Raw genomic sequence first — 18,485 nt, 5'->3', positions numbered from 1 at the left:
ATCCACGAAAATGTCACTTCCCCATAGTTTTTGAGCAATTCCTCATAAAAGCTAGCGTTCACGTGTAATAAAAAAAATTATTATCAATCATTCATTCAGGAGCTGTACTGTACTTAAAATGGCACGAGTGTTGAGGTATTCCTAAATTCAGAACAGGGCAGCCGAAATTCCACGGTTGAGCCAGAAGCGCGGAACCTCCAGCCAGTAAGTTCGCGCCTTCAACACCAAGCTATTTCGGGCTCTATAGGGATAAACGCTCACTCCAGTAGGAGGCATCGGATAGTTTTTCTATGGTTTCCGTTTTAAAATGAAATCCTTTGCATGGTGAGGGCTGTACCGTTGTGCGTAATTCAGTTGTGTCGTTTTCTTAACACGACCAGTCCGGGCGAAACATGATGGGCTGAGTTCCTTGCGAGTTGCTCAATCTTATATCTCGTATAGCGGAAAACCAAAGACATCATTTACTTTAGTTAGCCTGCAGCCTATGGAAAAAAAGCCAATTGATATTTAGCTAATCCCGGGAATTTCGATTTTGTCAAACACCATATTCCTTCATACGGTGTTCCGACTAACCTCGGGAGCAGCAACGCTTAGGTGATTTATCCTTGGGACACAACTAAGACCACGAGTAGTTTGCGCACCGTGAGAGATGAATTAACTCGTCACTGACCAGAATTCTGAACAGCAGTGTAATTTACAATCCAGCTTATAGAGACCAGTAAACACGAAATAATTATTTGGGTACAGAGGAGTCACCCGATATCACGTAGTTAACGTGCAAATGAGAGTATTTGTATCTATCAGGAATGCCCGATTCCTGAAGGTAACCTTAGATTTGTCGGAACCCACTGCGACCCTAAAACACCATCAAAATCTGAATAGGAAATCCAGCAACCATCCGGGCCAGTCTATCATTCAACCAGCTCAGCAAAGTCCATTGAGTCATTATGGGAGCCACAGAAGCACGACCGAATATGATAAGCACCTCACAGAAGCACTATCGATGTTGCTGGTGTTCACTAAACGACATCAGTGTGCCCGGGTTAATGGCACAGAAGGCCATGAAATAGCGCGGGGCCTTTGTAACTTTTGCACTCGCACGCAAATATGTAAATATATTGTCTACCCAAATCGGTGAGTTCCTTGTGGCCCCTGATACATGTGTGATAGGGTTTCCTATCAAAATTGTTTCACTTTAGCATCACGTTGTACGCCTTTCTAATGTAACCCCGAAAGGTGAGATTCCTAATGAGTTACTGAAGCTTTTTCCGCAGTTTTATGGCGAACAGGTCATCTCATCAAAAGTCACACAGATTGTTTTTTGTATCAACCGTGTGCTCATTCGGCCCTTTGTGTCGCACGGCGTTCTATTGGTTGGTTCCTAAGCCTTTATTCTTCATCCCCTGGTGATCGGTCTTTCCGTTGTGCCGATTTCTATGCGGTACTGCACATCGGTTGTATGCAAATCTTCTTTAGGTAAATGGATAATGATTCTGGACAAGATGCATATGGCATGGTGTCGGTCCCGTCCCGAACCAAGCGCATGAACATCAGCCAGTTGGTGAACATGATACAACAAAATCATATGTACCAATTCGTAAGAGAACAAACGCCAAAACGCCTACTTAACATCCTCAAATGAGTGTCCGATGAAGTTTTAAACCACTGAAACATTAAAATTGAAATTTGAGCAGTTTGTTTGAGTCCACAGACGACACAATAACTCTCTTACTTGGGTCGGCCACATGGATTATTTTTGGTCGTACTGTGCATCTATCTTGTAATAATGCGTCAGATTTGTGGAGGCGTCTTGATGATTTCACAAGGCCTGAGAATCCGGACGGTTTTGTCTGAACGCTTTCGGTTTCTTAACCGTATGATTTATGGGTGGCTTAGTTGATGGGAAAATACAACCCATGTTTCGTGGGGATGGCAAAACACGATAGTGACTAGCAGCAATTCATTTTATTTTGGCAAGCTGACAAAACGGGGCGCGTGCCCGTTAGGAGCAGACGTTGTAGACAGAGTAAATGAGGGTTTCAGCCTTGTATCCGGCTTTGCATAGTGCCATTAAATGAGTTGTGTGCTGGGCTACCTCGCGGACCTGAAAACAGATTACAGGATCTCAGTTAGGAAAACTGAAGCTTCACAGCGCACAGGAGTAGCTGGGAATCCCACATGTCGAGCACAGGTTTGTGACAGTCACTAAGAATGCTTTCAAGCGATCAAGAAATTGCGTTCACGCAAGACTGATCCTAAAGTTCACGAACAGAGTTCAGCATTTTAGGGAAAGCAGTCATTTTGCTGAACAGTGTGGAAGATTGTCAGTGAGGCACACCGACTATCAAGTGGATAATGGGTCAGTGATTGTTTGGTGAGGTTCAGCAAATCTGAATCCTAGACATTTCGAAGTGCTTTGTTATACACTCCCATGATGCCAGCTTAGACCACGCAAAATGCTTTAGTTAAGTAGCAGATGATTCAAAATCTGTGAACTCTAGGAAACAAAATACGTAGTAAATCTATGTCCGGTTTTGCCCTTCTTGGGACTAATCAGGCAGTCACCATTCCAGAATTTCCGTCAAAATCGTGTTCTAATTGAGACCAAATTGGAGGGGGGTGTTTTGTTGATAGTCCACTGAAGCTTTACAAGTTAGTTATTCCTACATGGTGCTCTCTTCGTTTAACCATCCACCGCCATTAGATCAAATCGTATTAAATCAGACGAACGAGTCGAACGCCTGTGCTTTTCATTGGGCATCCTCCGTTCAGAATGTTTTTTTTGGTTCCACAAACGCCCACAGCAAGTACTACCTCAGGTTTTCTCATGTTCCCAATTACCGTTCCGTTGTAATAATGGTCGGCAATTTTGTTGTTGAAGTTTATCCGTAAGTCAGGCGTGTTTCAAGATTCAAGGAATCTCCGGTGAACACTCAAGTTAGAATAAACTGTGTACGAAAAGAAACACCTGATTCAACGATGATTAATCCAGCCATTTATGGGATCGATTGCTCCGGATGAGGATAGTGGATAACAACCAACCAAAAGCAAGTTCCTTTAATAAACCTTCGGTTTGTTTTAAAAAGGCAAATGTTACACCAGATAGAAAAGGCTTCATAAGCGGAGAGAACCAACAGTGTTACGATGCCGTTATTGAAGATGTTGAACGATTTCTGGAATCTCTAGTCATGTGGTATGCTCCTCGGAGAGATGTTACCTTAATGAAGTTTGTTGCTGCGTGTTTGTCCTCATTCAATTTTAAATACTGAAATTACTCGTAGAATTAATCATCTAGGAAAACGTGTAAAAGAGCATAGTACCATCAGTCCAGAGGGTCGGACCTTGGTAAGTAACACATCGCTAGCATCGGGCATCCGTAGACTTTCGAGTAAAATACTTACAGGTAACATCGTAAGATTTTCTGTAACAATGCTGGTCTCGTTTATGAGAAGGGCCGGATTTCTACTTGCGTATATAGCATAACAAGAGATTGAGTCAACGGACCGTTAAAATGATTGCCAAAACAGTCGAACCACGACACAAAATGAAAGTGAAACAGCAGGTTTCATATGAACTGATCCGAGGTATTTAGCTGTGGTTATCATACTGGGCTTGCGTTTCTACTCTTATACTGCACCGGTGGTTCCAGCATTCTGTTAGGTGAGCGCCAATTTGATCGGCAAACATTCTTCAAACAACAATTTCAGCCAACTTGCTGGTCAAATCTTGCTTCACTATATTCCTTAGCAGCATTGAAATCGCGGGTCATTCTAGAACGAGGAACACTCTCATTTAGACTGACCCGTGTCACTTCCAATCGGGGGGTTCTGCCTTTCCAGGAACGCCAACGTGGTTCGAAACTTCAAGAACAGAGAGAACATGCTAGTGATGTGGGTACCGGAGTTGCCCCAAAATTTCCTACCGTAAAGGTCGTCTGCGAGCGGTTTCTCTGGACGTAGTTTTGAGACTGAGGCTCGAGATGCGTGTCGCCAGGGTGAATGCATTTGCCAGTGACGTATGCAATCCCTGTTTCCGTAACTCAGGGGGCCAACTCACCTGCTGAATTGTGAAGCAATGCGTCCGGAATTGATCGAAAACTGCCCGAAAACACATGAGCTCATCCCTTTTAGACAAGCCATCCAGAGTTGGCTTATGGTGGGACGTCACGTAGACGACGATGTCGCGAGTCGTTTCCTTGACGATTTGGCCAAGCTGAAAGAAGCGGGAAGAATGGTTATGGGGGATTTTGGGTAGACCATAGGAGGCTTCTAGCACATCAAACGAACCACGTTGGATTATTGGGTCGCACCATGAAACGACCGTTGAAATGCAGCACTGATTACGGTTTATTTGCTCCCATGTTTTCGCAAGACATTCTCTACTACACAACTTGAGTCTTACCTAAAGTCAACTTTCGTCGTGCTTTCAGTTTTTAGTTGGCGATCAGTGGAATAAGAAAAACAAAATACAAACCTGAATTGCACGGTGCAGCTTCCGCCAAGCGGTTTCGTGTTCTTGCTCCATTGTTGCCTCCATTAAGCGTCGAGACTTTGAAAACAAATGCGCCTGGAAAGAGGGTTTCCTATCTACCGCATTCGCCTGGGAAGAAAAAAAATTGGGGGACATTTGAGATAAACAGGAGCTCTGAAAGTGCTGACTGGACGAATTGTCTTCCGGGACCACTCACTATTAAGAAGAAACTACATAATTATACTCGGTTGCCAGGGTTGCGCCAATTGTCGCGGAAATTCAGTCGCCTGTATGTCATGTTGAGGTAAGTAGAAACGGGATCTCAACTATCGTGTGTTGTTTTATGACGTAATCACATCCAATCAACGCCTTTTTGCAGAAATAGGTAGCACCTTGATTTCAGCATCTGATAATGGATAGTAGTAAATGCCATGTTCGGTCGAAGGGCATAACATGAAATTCACGAATAATATTAATCGGTGAAACGCTTGATCTTTGGAGTGATAGGCTTTTTACATCAGCTCGATTATCAGGAGCTCTGAATGTCCTGACTGGACGAATTGTCTTCCGGGACCACTCACTATTAAGAAGAAACTACATAATTATACTCGGTTGCCAGGGTTGCGCCAATTGTCGCGGAAATTCAGTCGCCTGTATGTCATGTTGAGGTAAGTAGAAACGGGATCTCAACTATCGTGTGTTGTTTTATGACGTAATCACATCCAATCAACGCCTTTTTGCAGAAATAGGTAGCACCTTGATTTCAGCATCTGATAATGGATAGTAGTAAATGCCATGTTCGGTCGAAGGGCATAACATGAAATTCACGAATAATATTAATCGGTGAAACGCTTGATCTTTGGAGTGATAGGCTTTTTACATCAGCTCGATTATCACTGACCAGCTACATGGGTAAGTAGAAACGGGATCTCAACTATCGTGTGTTGTTTTATGACGTAATCACATCCAATCAACGCCTTTTTGCAGAAATAGGTAGCACCTTGATTTCAGCATCTGATAATGGATAGTAGTAAATGCCATGTTCGGTCGAAGGGCATAACATGAAATTCACGAATAATTTTAATCGGTGAAACGCTTGACCTTTGGAGTGATAGGCTTTTCACATCAGCTCGATTATCACTGACCAGCTACATGTAACCAACAAACGCTCCATGAGTGTGATATACGGTCCGGTGTATTTATGTAAATTGATCACTAATCATCCATCTATCTGTCTGGTCGTCTGTCTGTCTGAATATCTACATACCGATCTATCAATCCATCTGTCTAACTATCTAGCTCACTATCTATCCATCCATCCATCTATCTGGCTATCTATCCAACCATCTCTCTATCTATCTATCTATCTATCTTCTATCTATCTATCTATCTATCTATCTATCTATCTATCTATCTATCTATCTATCTATCTATCTATCTATCTATCTATCTAATCTACTATCTTATCTCCACATCTTTCCGTCCACCAATTTATCAATTTTTCTATGGATGTTTGTACTTACTTATCAATCTTTTGAGTTATATGTAGCAAACCACAGGGAAGGGCCTCTCAGATGAACGTTGTTGTTTATTTGTTTACACCAAAAGACAACCATTCAATTGAGGTTATTGAGTGCGTCCTAAATTAGCACTCTTTGGCGATTTTAAGTGTGATTGAAAGGGGATTCTTCCTCTGAAGTGACAACTTTTTTAGAAAGCCATTGGAATATGAATTGGCTACTTGGTTCTTCGGACAAATATCGAACATGGCGCTGAGCACATACTGGTATTGTCCCGTCATTCCGGTGATTAGGTAGATCATAATGACCTTGGAATTGTCCAACAAGGAGACTTCCTATCGCCTGAAATAAACAATAAACAGACACCTATCAGGTCCATGACGAAGTTCGAAACTCCATTGACTAAATTTCTGCGAATTGGCCCGATGCGCAGTATCCGACATATCGAAGTGTGTTTCGAATTTGCACTTGGTTAGGCATGTGTCTGGATCACGTAACGCAGCTGGCTAGTTCAATAACGGCATCGTAACATGGTATAGTTTCTACTTGAATCGCATTACGATGATTCCCATACGTGCTTCTATCGGTCGCCTGTACCCATGTTATTTTATACTTCCAATTAATGCTGCGCAGCAGAACGTCTTGTTTGAATGGATATACAGCCATTCAATGAGGCAAATCTATGCTGAATATCCGAGAAGCTCTGAATAGGTGTATCCCTTTATCGGGAGTCAGAAGAAGTGCGCATTTCACTCCAGTAGAGAATTTATAAACTTTCAGCCACAAGTGACATAGCTGCATGTGATTCGCTTTAGACAGCACAATGCGAAAAATAACATCACCTGACAACGTATTGACTAGCTCCTTGAGTTTTAAATTTTCAGGCGTAAGTTTCAGTCATCGTGTCAGTACTTGTGGTTGATTCATAAAGATTTGACTTTTGTTTGTACCATAGCACAGGAACGTATGTATCATAAAGTACCGACGTCATTGCTTGGTTATCCGGAGAATGACACCAGCAAGGATTAAGTATCTATATGCGAGGACTGGCAACCTTGCTGAACGTCGACCATGGAATCTGAAATCAGCTACTTTCGAAATTGACCGCCACATTTTTAAGATAATGAAATGCAACTCTCATCTCATTTTCATAACAGTTTGGTTTTCCACAAGTAACTCAACTAAATTACTCCATGACAGCGTGTGACTTACCATCTCACCGTATTTCATCACGTGACTATGCCATGTCCTTTTTCTCACCTCCTGGTACTGTTGATCCAGTGTACGCGTTTTCAAGTCATGCTGCTCGCGAGGGAGATATAATGAAAATGGGAGGCTACGTGAAGTACGCGGATTTGGTTACGCAATTTGAAGATTGTTTAGATGTAGGCAAAACCGGGAAGCTATCGCTAGAGGTATGCGACGACACCTATTACTGGTTAATTAGTAAGCACTCCGATGTTGCAGGACGACACATCCTAGGTATTTGATGCTCTATGGTAATGATCATCGCCATCATCATCATCATCATCACCATCATCGGAAGCAACAGCAGAGGAAAATACGGATGCTCCACAGCCGTACATGCATTGCAATTTATTTGTAGTAGAAAAAGGAAGGATTGTGGAACATGATTGGAAACAACATGAAACAGCATGGACGCCGATGACAACGCTTGGTTGACATATCATTCGGTGTCTCTAGCCAAGCAATGGGAAGGTCAAGTTAACCCCACTATGAACGGCGAAAATCACCAGCAGTATTGAAAATTTTGTCATGTCAAGCTATTTTCTTCTCTAGTTTTATGAAAATCCAGACTGAGCAAGGAAGCCAACACCCTTCTCGGCAGCTAGTAACTAAACACGCGTACTGCATGGCACGGCCAACTTGTGTTGGAATGCTTGATGCATATTTTGAATAAAGTATCGTCCGCTAGGGTCGCGATCAAATTTCATTCAATTCTGATCACTCAGGACATGTGAAAAAAATGGAAACTCGATTGACGGTGACCGAAAACCCAAATGAATGTCTATCCGACCAACATCGTTTCGACAGGTTTATTGAGTTGATGGCGTTCAGGAGGTCCACTGTTACCATCATCACCAACAAGATTACCCACGTCATCACCAGCATCCTTATTCAACACTGACGATTCCCTGCGCGCACTGGAAATTCATTTAATGTCCTAATCCAAAGAAAAGATTTAAAATGAATGGGGAAAACATTGGTGCTGGACTACCATAAAAATTCCGATGCTCCTGCAGCCCTAGGCACTCACTCAAGCGATCTGAATCGAAAATGACAACAAAAACTCTACCACCGTTAATTCAAGTGCAAAATTTCCAAACAAAATACCCCAACGCATTGGCACTCAGTCAGTCTCCCTCTAAGGGGCGAGGAACACCTTCGGCACCCAGACTTTTGATAGACTCTTTAATACCCCTATGCATACCTCTTCCTACCAATTCACTGTCAGAGGTAATGAGTTTTCTCGGATATCAAACTAATGCCTGCCTTATTTTGGGGTCACCGGGCGGTCTTTAATGCTGAATTCACATAAATATTGTTCATGCTTCAAGCTCAAATTTATGATGGAGCTGTTAGTGATGTGGAAGTGGTGAGTAGTCATTTAAGAGCTGTAATGTCTAAACAAGATTTCTAACCGGTTTCACAAAGGGCGCGTTACCACTGAAGGAAATTACCGCTGTGTAGGTTGCAGGCCAACGGAGAAACTTTGCCCAGCTCGATTCAAGTTAAACTTAACCGGAGTTGCCACATCCAATTTTGTTCGATCTGTATTCGCAGGTTGAATTTTGGAACGAGCGGACAAGTTCACATTGGCGGAACCGTTAACGACTTTGTCGCAGTGTAAGCGACAACCTGCAAAATTTTCCGTACCAGGATGACAGCTGAATAAGCTTAAGCATCCACATGCAAAACTGGTGGGGGATAAGATGAGAATCTCACATCTGCCCGGGGCATAACAAACGAGTTCAAGAAACCAAAAAAAACTTGGGGTTACTTTTCACAAATTTTAATTGCATTCGCAGACTCTAGAAAATACCTGGCCCCAAGCCTATTCAAAAATTCATATTTACAAAAAGATTATAGCTTATAGATTAAACTAAACAACTAACTGTCTTACGGTACCAAGTTGTCTACCAATGGCTCCTGACTACGACCGGATTATCCACCCACAATTGATGGACGCATCTGCAGCAGTTTTGCTAATACTCACGTATTGCGAATCTCCGATCCAGGCGTATGCGTACTCGCTGGCTAGACAAACGTCGAAATATTTTTCGTCACAAAAAATGGACCAGGATTGTTCATTTTCCTTGGCTGACGTTGTCACGTAGACTGCAGGCAAAAAATAATATAGGTCAACATCAAATACGCGTAAAATAGTGAAGTAACTTATCGGCAGATTGATCATGCGACTCACAGAAATTATGAATCTACATAAAATCTGGAACTGACCCACTTCTCAGAAGGTCTCTTGAACACAGACTGTACGGACTAGCCAAATACTCTCATGAACGAGACAATTCATTCAGTTTGGTTGGATGCCCTCGTAAAAACAAAATCAGCATGTGAATGTATATTCACTGTTTTTTATCGCATGCAAGCACCTAACCTGGTGCTTGATGTGTTGAACTGTAAATTTGATAAAATTGCCACGATCCATTCACAATCTACAAAGATGGTATCCACCTGCAATGGTGCTCGCTGGACAGGGACACCAAAATATCACAGGTATTTTACGGGTTACACAATGATTTCCTCCACCCAAATGCAACCAGTTCATCAACAGAAGCGATAACAATCAGTGAAGGCTTTATGTTGTGCAATCTCCGGCTAAACGGCTGTTGAGTAGAGGCCGAAAGTACTTCCTTTCAAGGATCACAAAGAAGACAATGATGAACTAAGCTTGGAAAATTGATTTGTTGTATTGGCAAGTGCAGTATTTTAACCATATGTGAAGTACATTCTGAGCGCTATTACTCAGGGTCTGCAAGACTACCAGCCAAAATTTTAAGCTACTTACTTCCCACATTTCGAGGAAGAATGTTTCGAAACAAAGAACCAGAATAGCAAGCCTCCACGTACAGCACCAATTTGTTGTACTTTTTTTTAATACATGTGGGCGAGGATGGCGTTAAACTCCACGGCATCCAGCTGTCGCAACACGAGAACAAAATTCTCTTGAGATGGAAATGGCGCAAGGATAAATGCATGAACTGAGGATTTTGAACCCAACCTCAGATTTTCCACTGTTCCCGTCCGGGTTTCGGAAATCTATCTCTGTCTCCGCCTTCGTACCTTGTTAGGCGGAATAACAGCTACGCACCGAATGGGTGTTCCAGTTGAACGACATTTGATCTTTTTGAAAATACTGTTTAGCAGAATCAGATGAAGGACAACGTTTGAATGGGTTTTGCTTAGTCATCCTGGAGTCACTATTTGTACCATGTTAAGTGTGTTTCGTACCCCAGTATATGAGTGCTAGTATGTCTCCTGCAGTGTTGGTCAGCTATACTGTTGACAGTACTGTAAACCTCTCTTGAAAGAGCGCGCAAGGACAAATACTGGAGTGAATAAGCTAGCAGTCACAAATTCAAAAAATGAATGGCCACTTCGAACGACTGATTTTCATGTTACTCCGAATGTCAATTCCACCGCCGTTTTCAAACACTTGCCTGACTTCCCAGTCTATGAAGCGTGCTTTAGCCCTAATCAAATTTCACGAAATTCAGCGCGATTTCCAAAGCACTGAACACTCTCAAATGCGATCTCGCTGCAAACAGACTGTGAGTAGTTCCAAAAGAACACTAAGTCACACGACGGATGGATTGTTTTTCATTTGAGAATGTCACTCGAGGGGACAGTCATCACTGGTGTGGATCCCTTGATTGAATAATGGGTGAGTTTTGACCTGATCAAGTGCGGACAAATCAGGCTGTAATTTGGCTGCCCGTGGCCGAATGGTTTAATATTGCAATCTCTAAGCGCACCGCTGATGAATTCCAATAAGGATGGAACCGCTGCACATAGCTTCCCGGGTTTTCCACACAGACTGCTTCCCCATACGGAAAATAGGAAAACATCTTTGTACTACCAATGATTCATACAGTTTCTCTAAAGGATAATGGAGTATGTTGTTTTATCAGGAAGACCAGCTGACGAGTTCGTCATGAGTGACCGTATACGGTCATCTTCTTTGTTTATGGTAACTACGTTTGCTCAGAAGTCTAATTGCATCGACCACGAAATCATGTGAGTTGAACGACCTAGTCTTAGTGAAACGAAATATTGACGATAACAATTCAAGCACCTAGACAAAGGCTACAAAACTTGAATTGCTTAGGATATCGCTTTGAGATAGACGTCCGAATCCCGTAGCTTGCGTTCCATTTTTCGTTTGATGTACAGGCCACTTTGACTATACGCTCGCTTATATAAACTATTGACGATTTTGCCAACATATGTTTACCGAAGCCCCTCCAAGCCGTCCTACAGTTAAATTCCTATTGAAAAATAATAGTGGTTACCAAAAGTTACTGAACTCACTTCTTCTGCCACCAAGGAAATACGGGAAACCAAACCGTGCCCAGAGTAGAAGATGAACACATTGTCATCAGGACCGCTGTAAGTGGGCAGAAAACATTAGGTTGGTCTTGCAGAGGAGATAAATGGGTGGCGCAAATAAAACACAGCAAAAAGCCGCAGATATAGGGTGATAGCGAACACACCGGTCAGAATATTGATTTGCCCACGCTACTGGATACAATCGATAGTCAACTTAACTTTCACTGTTCCGTTTTCGGAAGGCCACATGAATACTGGAATGAAAAATCGAATTTTGGACGTCCGCTGTTTTATTGTTGCATCACGTGGTATAGTAGCTCCTACGGTTTCGAATGCCTGAAGTTGATTGGAGGCAGTTTTATACTCCAGTTAGTTTTATGGTCGTTCCATTGGAACGGTTACGCTCAGCTATTTCGAAATCATACACTTACTAGCATGGTTATATCTGTGAATGAAAATATCTTCAATTCTGAGGGAAATAGTTTAACCAACCGACCCTGCGTTTTGAACCGGAATACCCAAGAGGCCAAAGTATTCTATACGAAATTGACCTAGATAGGTTCTGATTGCTGGTCTTTGATCAAGAGGGCACCCGTCGAGCTCGACGTTTTTTATTATGAAAACTCCATACTCGAGGGGACAGTCAATATAGTGCTGATAGACCCATTATTACTTTGCGGATGAGCCCAGGAATGTGTGTAATTCAAACAAAGTGCTTTGGGAGGGTGAATGCGGGAACTCCACACTTCAAGCTATTGTCAGGACTGGCGAAACCTCAGAGTAAGCCATATATGAACAGCTACCAGACCTCTGCTTTGGAATGGTGACCAAACAGAAAACGAGGCACCAAGTTCCCTGAAGCGGAGTAGAATGACAGAAGACCACCACCTAACATGAAACTCTCGAAGAAGGTTATTAATCGTAAAAACTTTTAAATCAAATTGGCTCGCCGGAGATGGGGATATCTATTTATTCATCCATACCAGGCCCCCAAGGAAGCTGGGTTATTCAGGAAACGCGTACAAAGCGTGGGTGATTAAGGATTGAGCCGCAATCCCAAACGGTGTATACTTGACCTTTGCCCATGATATAATAATAACGCATAGTCTGAAATTGAAAAAAACCGTGTTTTCCCTAAAGTGAGTGAAATTTTTTTGAATGACTTCGAGGAGCTTCAATTAAACAGATAACGTAGCAAGGTACTTGCGATAATACTAAACACGCACTTCGTCAGACGTTTGACCTGGAACACTAGAATTCTGGTTGTGATCTGCGAGTGCATCAAGAATGTCCACTTCCGGGAAAACTCACCATTTCAGCACCTTCTTCTTATTGGCTGCAAGTTTTTCATCGCCTTTTGATACCTTCACGAAGTTATCCCGTGTGACATCCTAAAACAGACGAACACGCATGGCTAATTATTCCTGCGACAATAATGTTCCCCACACTCATTCTATTCCCAGTAACCTTCCACTTTCAGCCTAATAGATAATTGAAATCTAGGATCTGCTCACCATCTTCACTCATGTTATTTCCACGATGGTGGCTGTATGATGAAAACTGAAGAATTCAACTTTTGGTCTGTTTGCCAAGCCCAGCGTTGGCAGCTAAGTTGAACACGGACGACCTGAAAGCATTACCCCAGTAGCTAAGTAATACAATTAGCCGCTATCTTGATGTGAGTACCACTCATCAGCACTCAACTGAATCACAATGGGTGGTCTAATTTACGATATTCTCTAGCTGAATTTGCTCTCCCTGACTCGCTGCTTGGTTTGGTTGGTGCAGCGTTCGAGGTATCACAAGATATTTCCTCGGAGAACACTATTCGTGCACTGATCGCCGCCGTGCAGGTTTCATGTTTTTTTTGACAAGAACGATAGCCCACTTGATAGGCCAAAAGCAGACGGGTATTACCGGTCATGAGCCGCTTGACAGCTCCCTATGACCTAATGAATAATGTTTGTTCAAATACAATTACCATTTTGCAATATAGTAAAAATGATTAGTCTGCCCTACGGTTTGCATTGTGTTTTGATTCGCAGTGTCATTTTACTTGCACCTTGTGCAAACTGATGCACAAATTCATTCGCACCGACAACCGCACTTACTTTTCCACGATAGTCAATTACCACACCCTGATAGACATCTTCGTGCATGCAGTCATGGAACACTTGGCCTTTAAACGGATTTCTGGAATGAAGGAATGAAAAGTGTCAGTGGGTATTTTGAGAGAAATTAACACGCAGATCGGAAAGAAAAAAACTAAAGGCTAATAAATCGTGTTGGATGTTGGTTCACGCGCCTGTCTTGGAATAAATTTTCACGACGATTTGTGAACTTTCTGTCACAAATTCGATTAACTAATAATCCTTTAGGCAGGAATAAGTAAGGCATCCTACAAAGATCCTGACGGGGTGCACAACAAATAAAGTGACAAATGTGGTGTTAAAAGGTAATTCTCTTGGGTATACTTACATTGAAACACCACCAGTAGTAGAATTTGTGAGCATCTCCTCATCCAGTGCCCTTAAACGAAATCCGATCGATCAATGAACGAATTACGGTTTTCAGAACCTGCAGGCGAGATCCAACATTCTATGTCTTTAGAAGGTTTCTTCTGCTTACACTGTATTACAAATCATTAACCTTGCTAGATAGAAGGTTTCTTCTGATTATACTGTATTACAAATCATTAACCTTGCTAGATTTTCTGCTTCATATTCGCCCGAAACAATCAGCCGGCTGATTCGCCCAAACGACGAACTAAACACGATCAATTTCACACTACTGAAAAATTAAACGAGGACATCATCCTCATCGGGGATGTACCACGATGGCTGCAATTTGACCTGACATCAATTGTGCTGATTGTATCGGAGTTCGTTGACGTTTGCAGTCATGAAAAGTCATGAACGAAGAGAAAATTGATTACACAACTCACGAGATGCACACAAATTCATGATCATCTGCAACCAAATTTTATCCATGATCCAAATCTGCGAGAAATATGGCTCAACAATGAGACGTTCTAAAGTCAAACATCGAAATACGTTTTGAACATTGCAGTTGTTATCGAATAGGAAAACCTTTAAATGATGTTTACCTGGGATTGTTTGCAATATCGTCGTAGGCGAAGGTAATTATATTCTCCGCTGGAACGTTATTTTTACGCACGACATGATACGCGTCGAAAACGTCAGCCTGAATGAGAACACAAATGACACGTTCATTAAGGAAAACTGGCAGAATGAGGCAAGGAGGACAAAGAAGTCAAGTAGGTTGTGTAGGATAATCCTACTTGGTGGTGTATCAGTTATCCCAAGAAGGTGGAGCATGATTCTAGTCTGGAAGTGTTTGTATGGAACACAGTTCCGCATTCTGTCAAGTGTCAGGACCTGTGCAACGTAGCTGTACAATCGTGGTATCTCATGGTTTTGAAAATACGTCCAAAGCTATCGACCGCTTGTGTACAACATAAATAGTCACATTGCGGCGAAACTCAGTGGCAATAAAATATTACATACTGAATCCTAAGAATGGATAGAGACGAACCCATTATGTGTACCATCTTCAATACGATCCTCAAAAAACCCCGAGTAAATGATGCTTCAGTGGACGAACGACTTTGATCAAAATGGCGGTCCACATGTTGATTCCAAATACACGCTTACCAAGTTGTATAGAAACACTTGTTCAGATTGTCTTTATGAGTTTTTATCAGTCAGTTTAAGGACTCAAAAAATGTCCGCTTTGGCTCTGAAAATAAATAAACAGGTACATTTCCGGTGTCTCAATCATTTTCATCCGTTGTATGAGTGTGTTTTTTCGGAAGGCTTTCTCGAATGGATCCGCCCTTGATGCTCAGTGACTAGGTGAACAAGGTTGATCATTTCCTCTCCAACTAAGTTCATCATAATGACCATGGATAACACCCTTGCAGTTTTTTCGCGTAAAACCATTCTAGATGAAAACAACCCCTGAAAGAACCCCGTAGATTGTTCCTGTTCGCTCGTTACCAGTATTTTCGAACCAAAAATCTATCGTATCTGGGTGTGACAGAGAGAGGAAAAGTGAACGTCACAGTCCTTACGGTTTGTACGTCTCAATTGCCCACTGAGCAGTGTATGTGGGGCACTCACAGACCCTCCCATACCAGGTTGGTCTATTTGTAGAACTCTTCCGGGTTGGGGTTTGACGTACCCCATGTGAATTCGGTTTAAGTATTTAGGCTCCTCTGAATGCCTGCACAATCCACCACCAATTCGGGAATGTGCAAGTGTAAATGGGCTTTCGGGATGAATTCCCTAATATCGGACACTAAATGGCCTCCCTTCTATGTCCGGGTGTCCCGATGTACAGGCGCATACTACCGATGACAAATGCGAACAGCCTTCTGTCTTTCCAAGCTCAAGCCTTTTATGGAAGGTGAAGTTTGTTAAGAAACTTGTGGATACGTTTGAAAGCTGAAGACAAATTCTGAGAATGATGGGATTTGAAATATTGAGCGCAAGTGAGATGCTCACTTTCCTGTTCAATAGTTCATGGCTGTTCAGTTGATGCTTGTTAACAAACGACTTCGAGATGAAGGAATTTCCCCGTTACCGTGGTAGCATCACAGCCTGGCTTCTAGAATAAATTGCACGCTCAAAAATAATATCATGTTGCATCTTATTCAAGTGGTGTCATCAAACCGATGGCGTTGTCTGCTCTATACCACAGGGCATGTAATCAAAAAAAGGCCTTGCTTGCTTTTCTTTCGCATATTCGGTATTTTCAAATTCCTCATCCTGGTTCTAGAGATATCCATATAGTTCCTTGTCGTCAGCGGCAACATCTGCGGTCAATTCGGTTACCAAAGCTTTGACCTCACATCAGTTTATCTGTCACGGTATCTTGCATGCGCTCCGAAACAAGTTGCACAGCATGTTTTTGCACTGGGTTTGCCATCACTTTCTTTATAAAGAGGATTTAAATTTTCAATACGGTTGCTGAACTGCACCACATGTGTGTTTCAGCGCGCTGTCATTTGCATTATCCGGAGGCAGGTGTTGCTATTTTCAATTATTTCGGCGCGGTTTGCGTTGTAAGCTGAATGATTCCTGAACCTAATTACATCAATTCATGAGCACTAAAGACAGTTCCATGACCAGGAAGCAGGATTCCAATCAGGAATGAGTTGTGTGGCACACAGCTTCCAGTCGAAACAACGAGGGGCGTACAGGACCTCCACAATTTTGCCATCCGTTGAATTCGATAATAACACATCAGATAATCTCGTCCGTATCTTCACTGGTCAAATAATAAGTTTGCGGTGAAACATAGCGGCAATAAAATGTCGCTAATTTCTTCACTGGTCAAATAATAAGTTTGCGGCGAAACATAGCGGCAATAAAATGTCGCTAATTGAATCTCAGGATTGAGTACAGACACATTCGAAACGTAGGACATTTTCCATGCGACTCACATGCAAATCAGTCAGGAATGGACGAACAAATTTCATCAAACTAGCGTTCCATTTTTTTTAAACAAAGTCGCATGTCTTCATCGTACCAAGTAGTGTACAATTATTTGCTCACACCGACTAGCGATAGAATAGATCTATTCGCGGTAACAACTAATGTCGTTGCTACGTTAGTGGATTTTTTGAGATTTCTGACACCTGGTTGGTTCATCAGGTCAACTGAGGCTAAGGTACTGCGGAGTCTGAAAGCACATCGGTAACACAATGAAGCTCCTAAGAAATGGAAAATGATTAGTAGTGGCTCTGTCAACGTGGGGGCCGTGGGAATATTCTTGTGTTAGTGCGAAGTAAACCTGTCACTCATAGTCAGTGATTTCACCCAACTTAACGACGTCGGTTTCCTACTAACGTGAATCACGGTATGCACATTAGTAATAACCGGTGAATCGAACCACCCAAAGCAAAATATATCTGCAAGACATGGAAATACGGACGAGAAGCAACAAAAGCTACGAAATGTGTGTCCATTAGTGTATCCATTAGTCGTGGCTTCTATGCACCGCCTTCTCGAGTAAAATGTCAGCCATGGAGGGAACCAGGTGGGACACAGCTGACTGAGGTAACGTTATTTCACATTTCCACTTTGAAAACCATTCTCGCGGAATTTCGATGAATCCTTTAGCCTCAAAACAGTGAAAAACCAACGGAAACCTACTTGATGTCGATAATTTTCCCATGTATTGGTACCAGCCACAAGAACAACCCAGTTCTTTGACGGATTGTTGTTAAATAAGGATGACCAATTGTGGACACCGACAGCGTCCAACCAAAGAAGGTGATTGGTGCAGAACAAGAACGCAATAAGAAGCGAACAACGGCGCATCATCTTCAGGTTTACTTGAAGCTTCATATGCCTGGAATTTATACTATGCGCCTCGTGTGAATTGCACTTTGCCCCACTCATGTATGGCGATAGCGTGAGAAAAACTGTCCACCAGGCATTTCATAGGTCTGTGATACAAAGTTTAACCAAACCTGGATATGATTTTGCCGTTTTGCTCACCTTGTTCAATAACTGCTCATTTGCGCAAACTTACTTCCAACACTGTGTGCGCATGAGTAATTTATGGAGTTTTGTAGGAAAAACGACTTATTTCGTTAAGCGCCCATACGCTTCAGACAGTAGTGAATAGCAAACGGAGTCCGCATTCGGGTTTCCCGTAGTACCTGGCGTCCTATTGACTTTGTTCATGTGAGACAATGATTCGGATTTCCGTATTCTAAAATCAAAGAGAAAATGTATGTGTTGGCAGTAGATGAACCGATATTTGATATTGTTGAGAAGCTGTTTACCTTCTCACGATGTAAATCGATGGCTTCAGTACGCTTGTGGTTGATTTAAGTGTGTTACACCGAAAGTCACACAAAGTCTTAAGCCAAGG

At 42.3% G+C, this 18,485-nt stretch overlaps 1 protein-coding gene across 1 annotated transcript; it reads right to left on the bottom strand.

Moving 5' to 3' along the window:
- Window positions 1-2,002: 2,002 nt before the first annotated feature.
- On the bottom strand, window positions 2,003-18,007 carry T265_08796 (hypothetical protein; the record flags this gene model as incomplete). Its single annotated transcript, XM_009174702.1, has 12 exons — window positions 2,003-2,104; window positions 4,057-4,212; window positions 4,474-4,599; window positions 6,255-6,332; window positions 7,203-7,292; window positions 9,229-9,350; window positions 10,039-10,117; window positions 11,562-11,637; window positions 12,891-12,970; window positions 13,691-13,772; window positions 14,686-14,783; window positions 17,759-18,007. 12 exons carry the CDS (start codon window positions 18,005-18,007, stop codon window positions 2,003-2,005), a joined length of 1,338 nt encoding a protein of 445 aa, XP_009172966.1.
- Window positions 18,008-18,485: the final 478 nt, after the last annotated feature.

This window comes from Opisthorchis viverrini, assembly GCF_000715545.1.
Source record: "Opisthorchis viverrini unplaced genomic scaffold opera_v5_240, whole genome shotgun sequence".
Taxonomy (NCBI): Eukaryota; Metazoa; Platyhelminthes; class Trematoda; order Opisthorchiida; family Opisthorchiidae; genus Opisthorchis; species Opisthorchis viverrini.
Note: the sequence above shows the minus strand (reverse complement) of the source record. Positions and strands in the feature narration are given on the sequence as shown.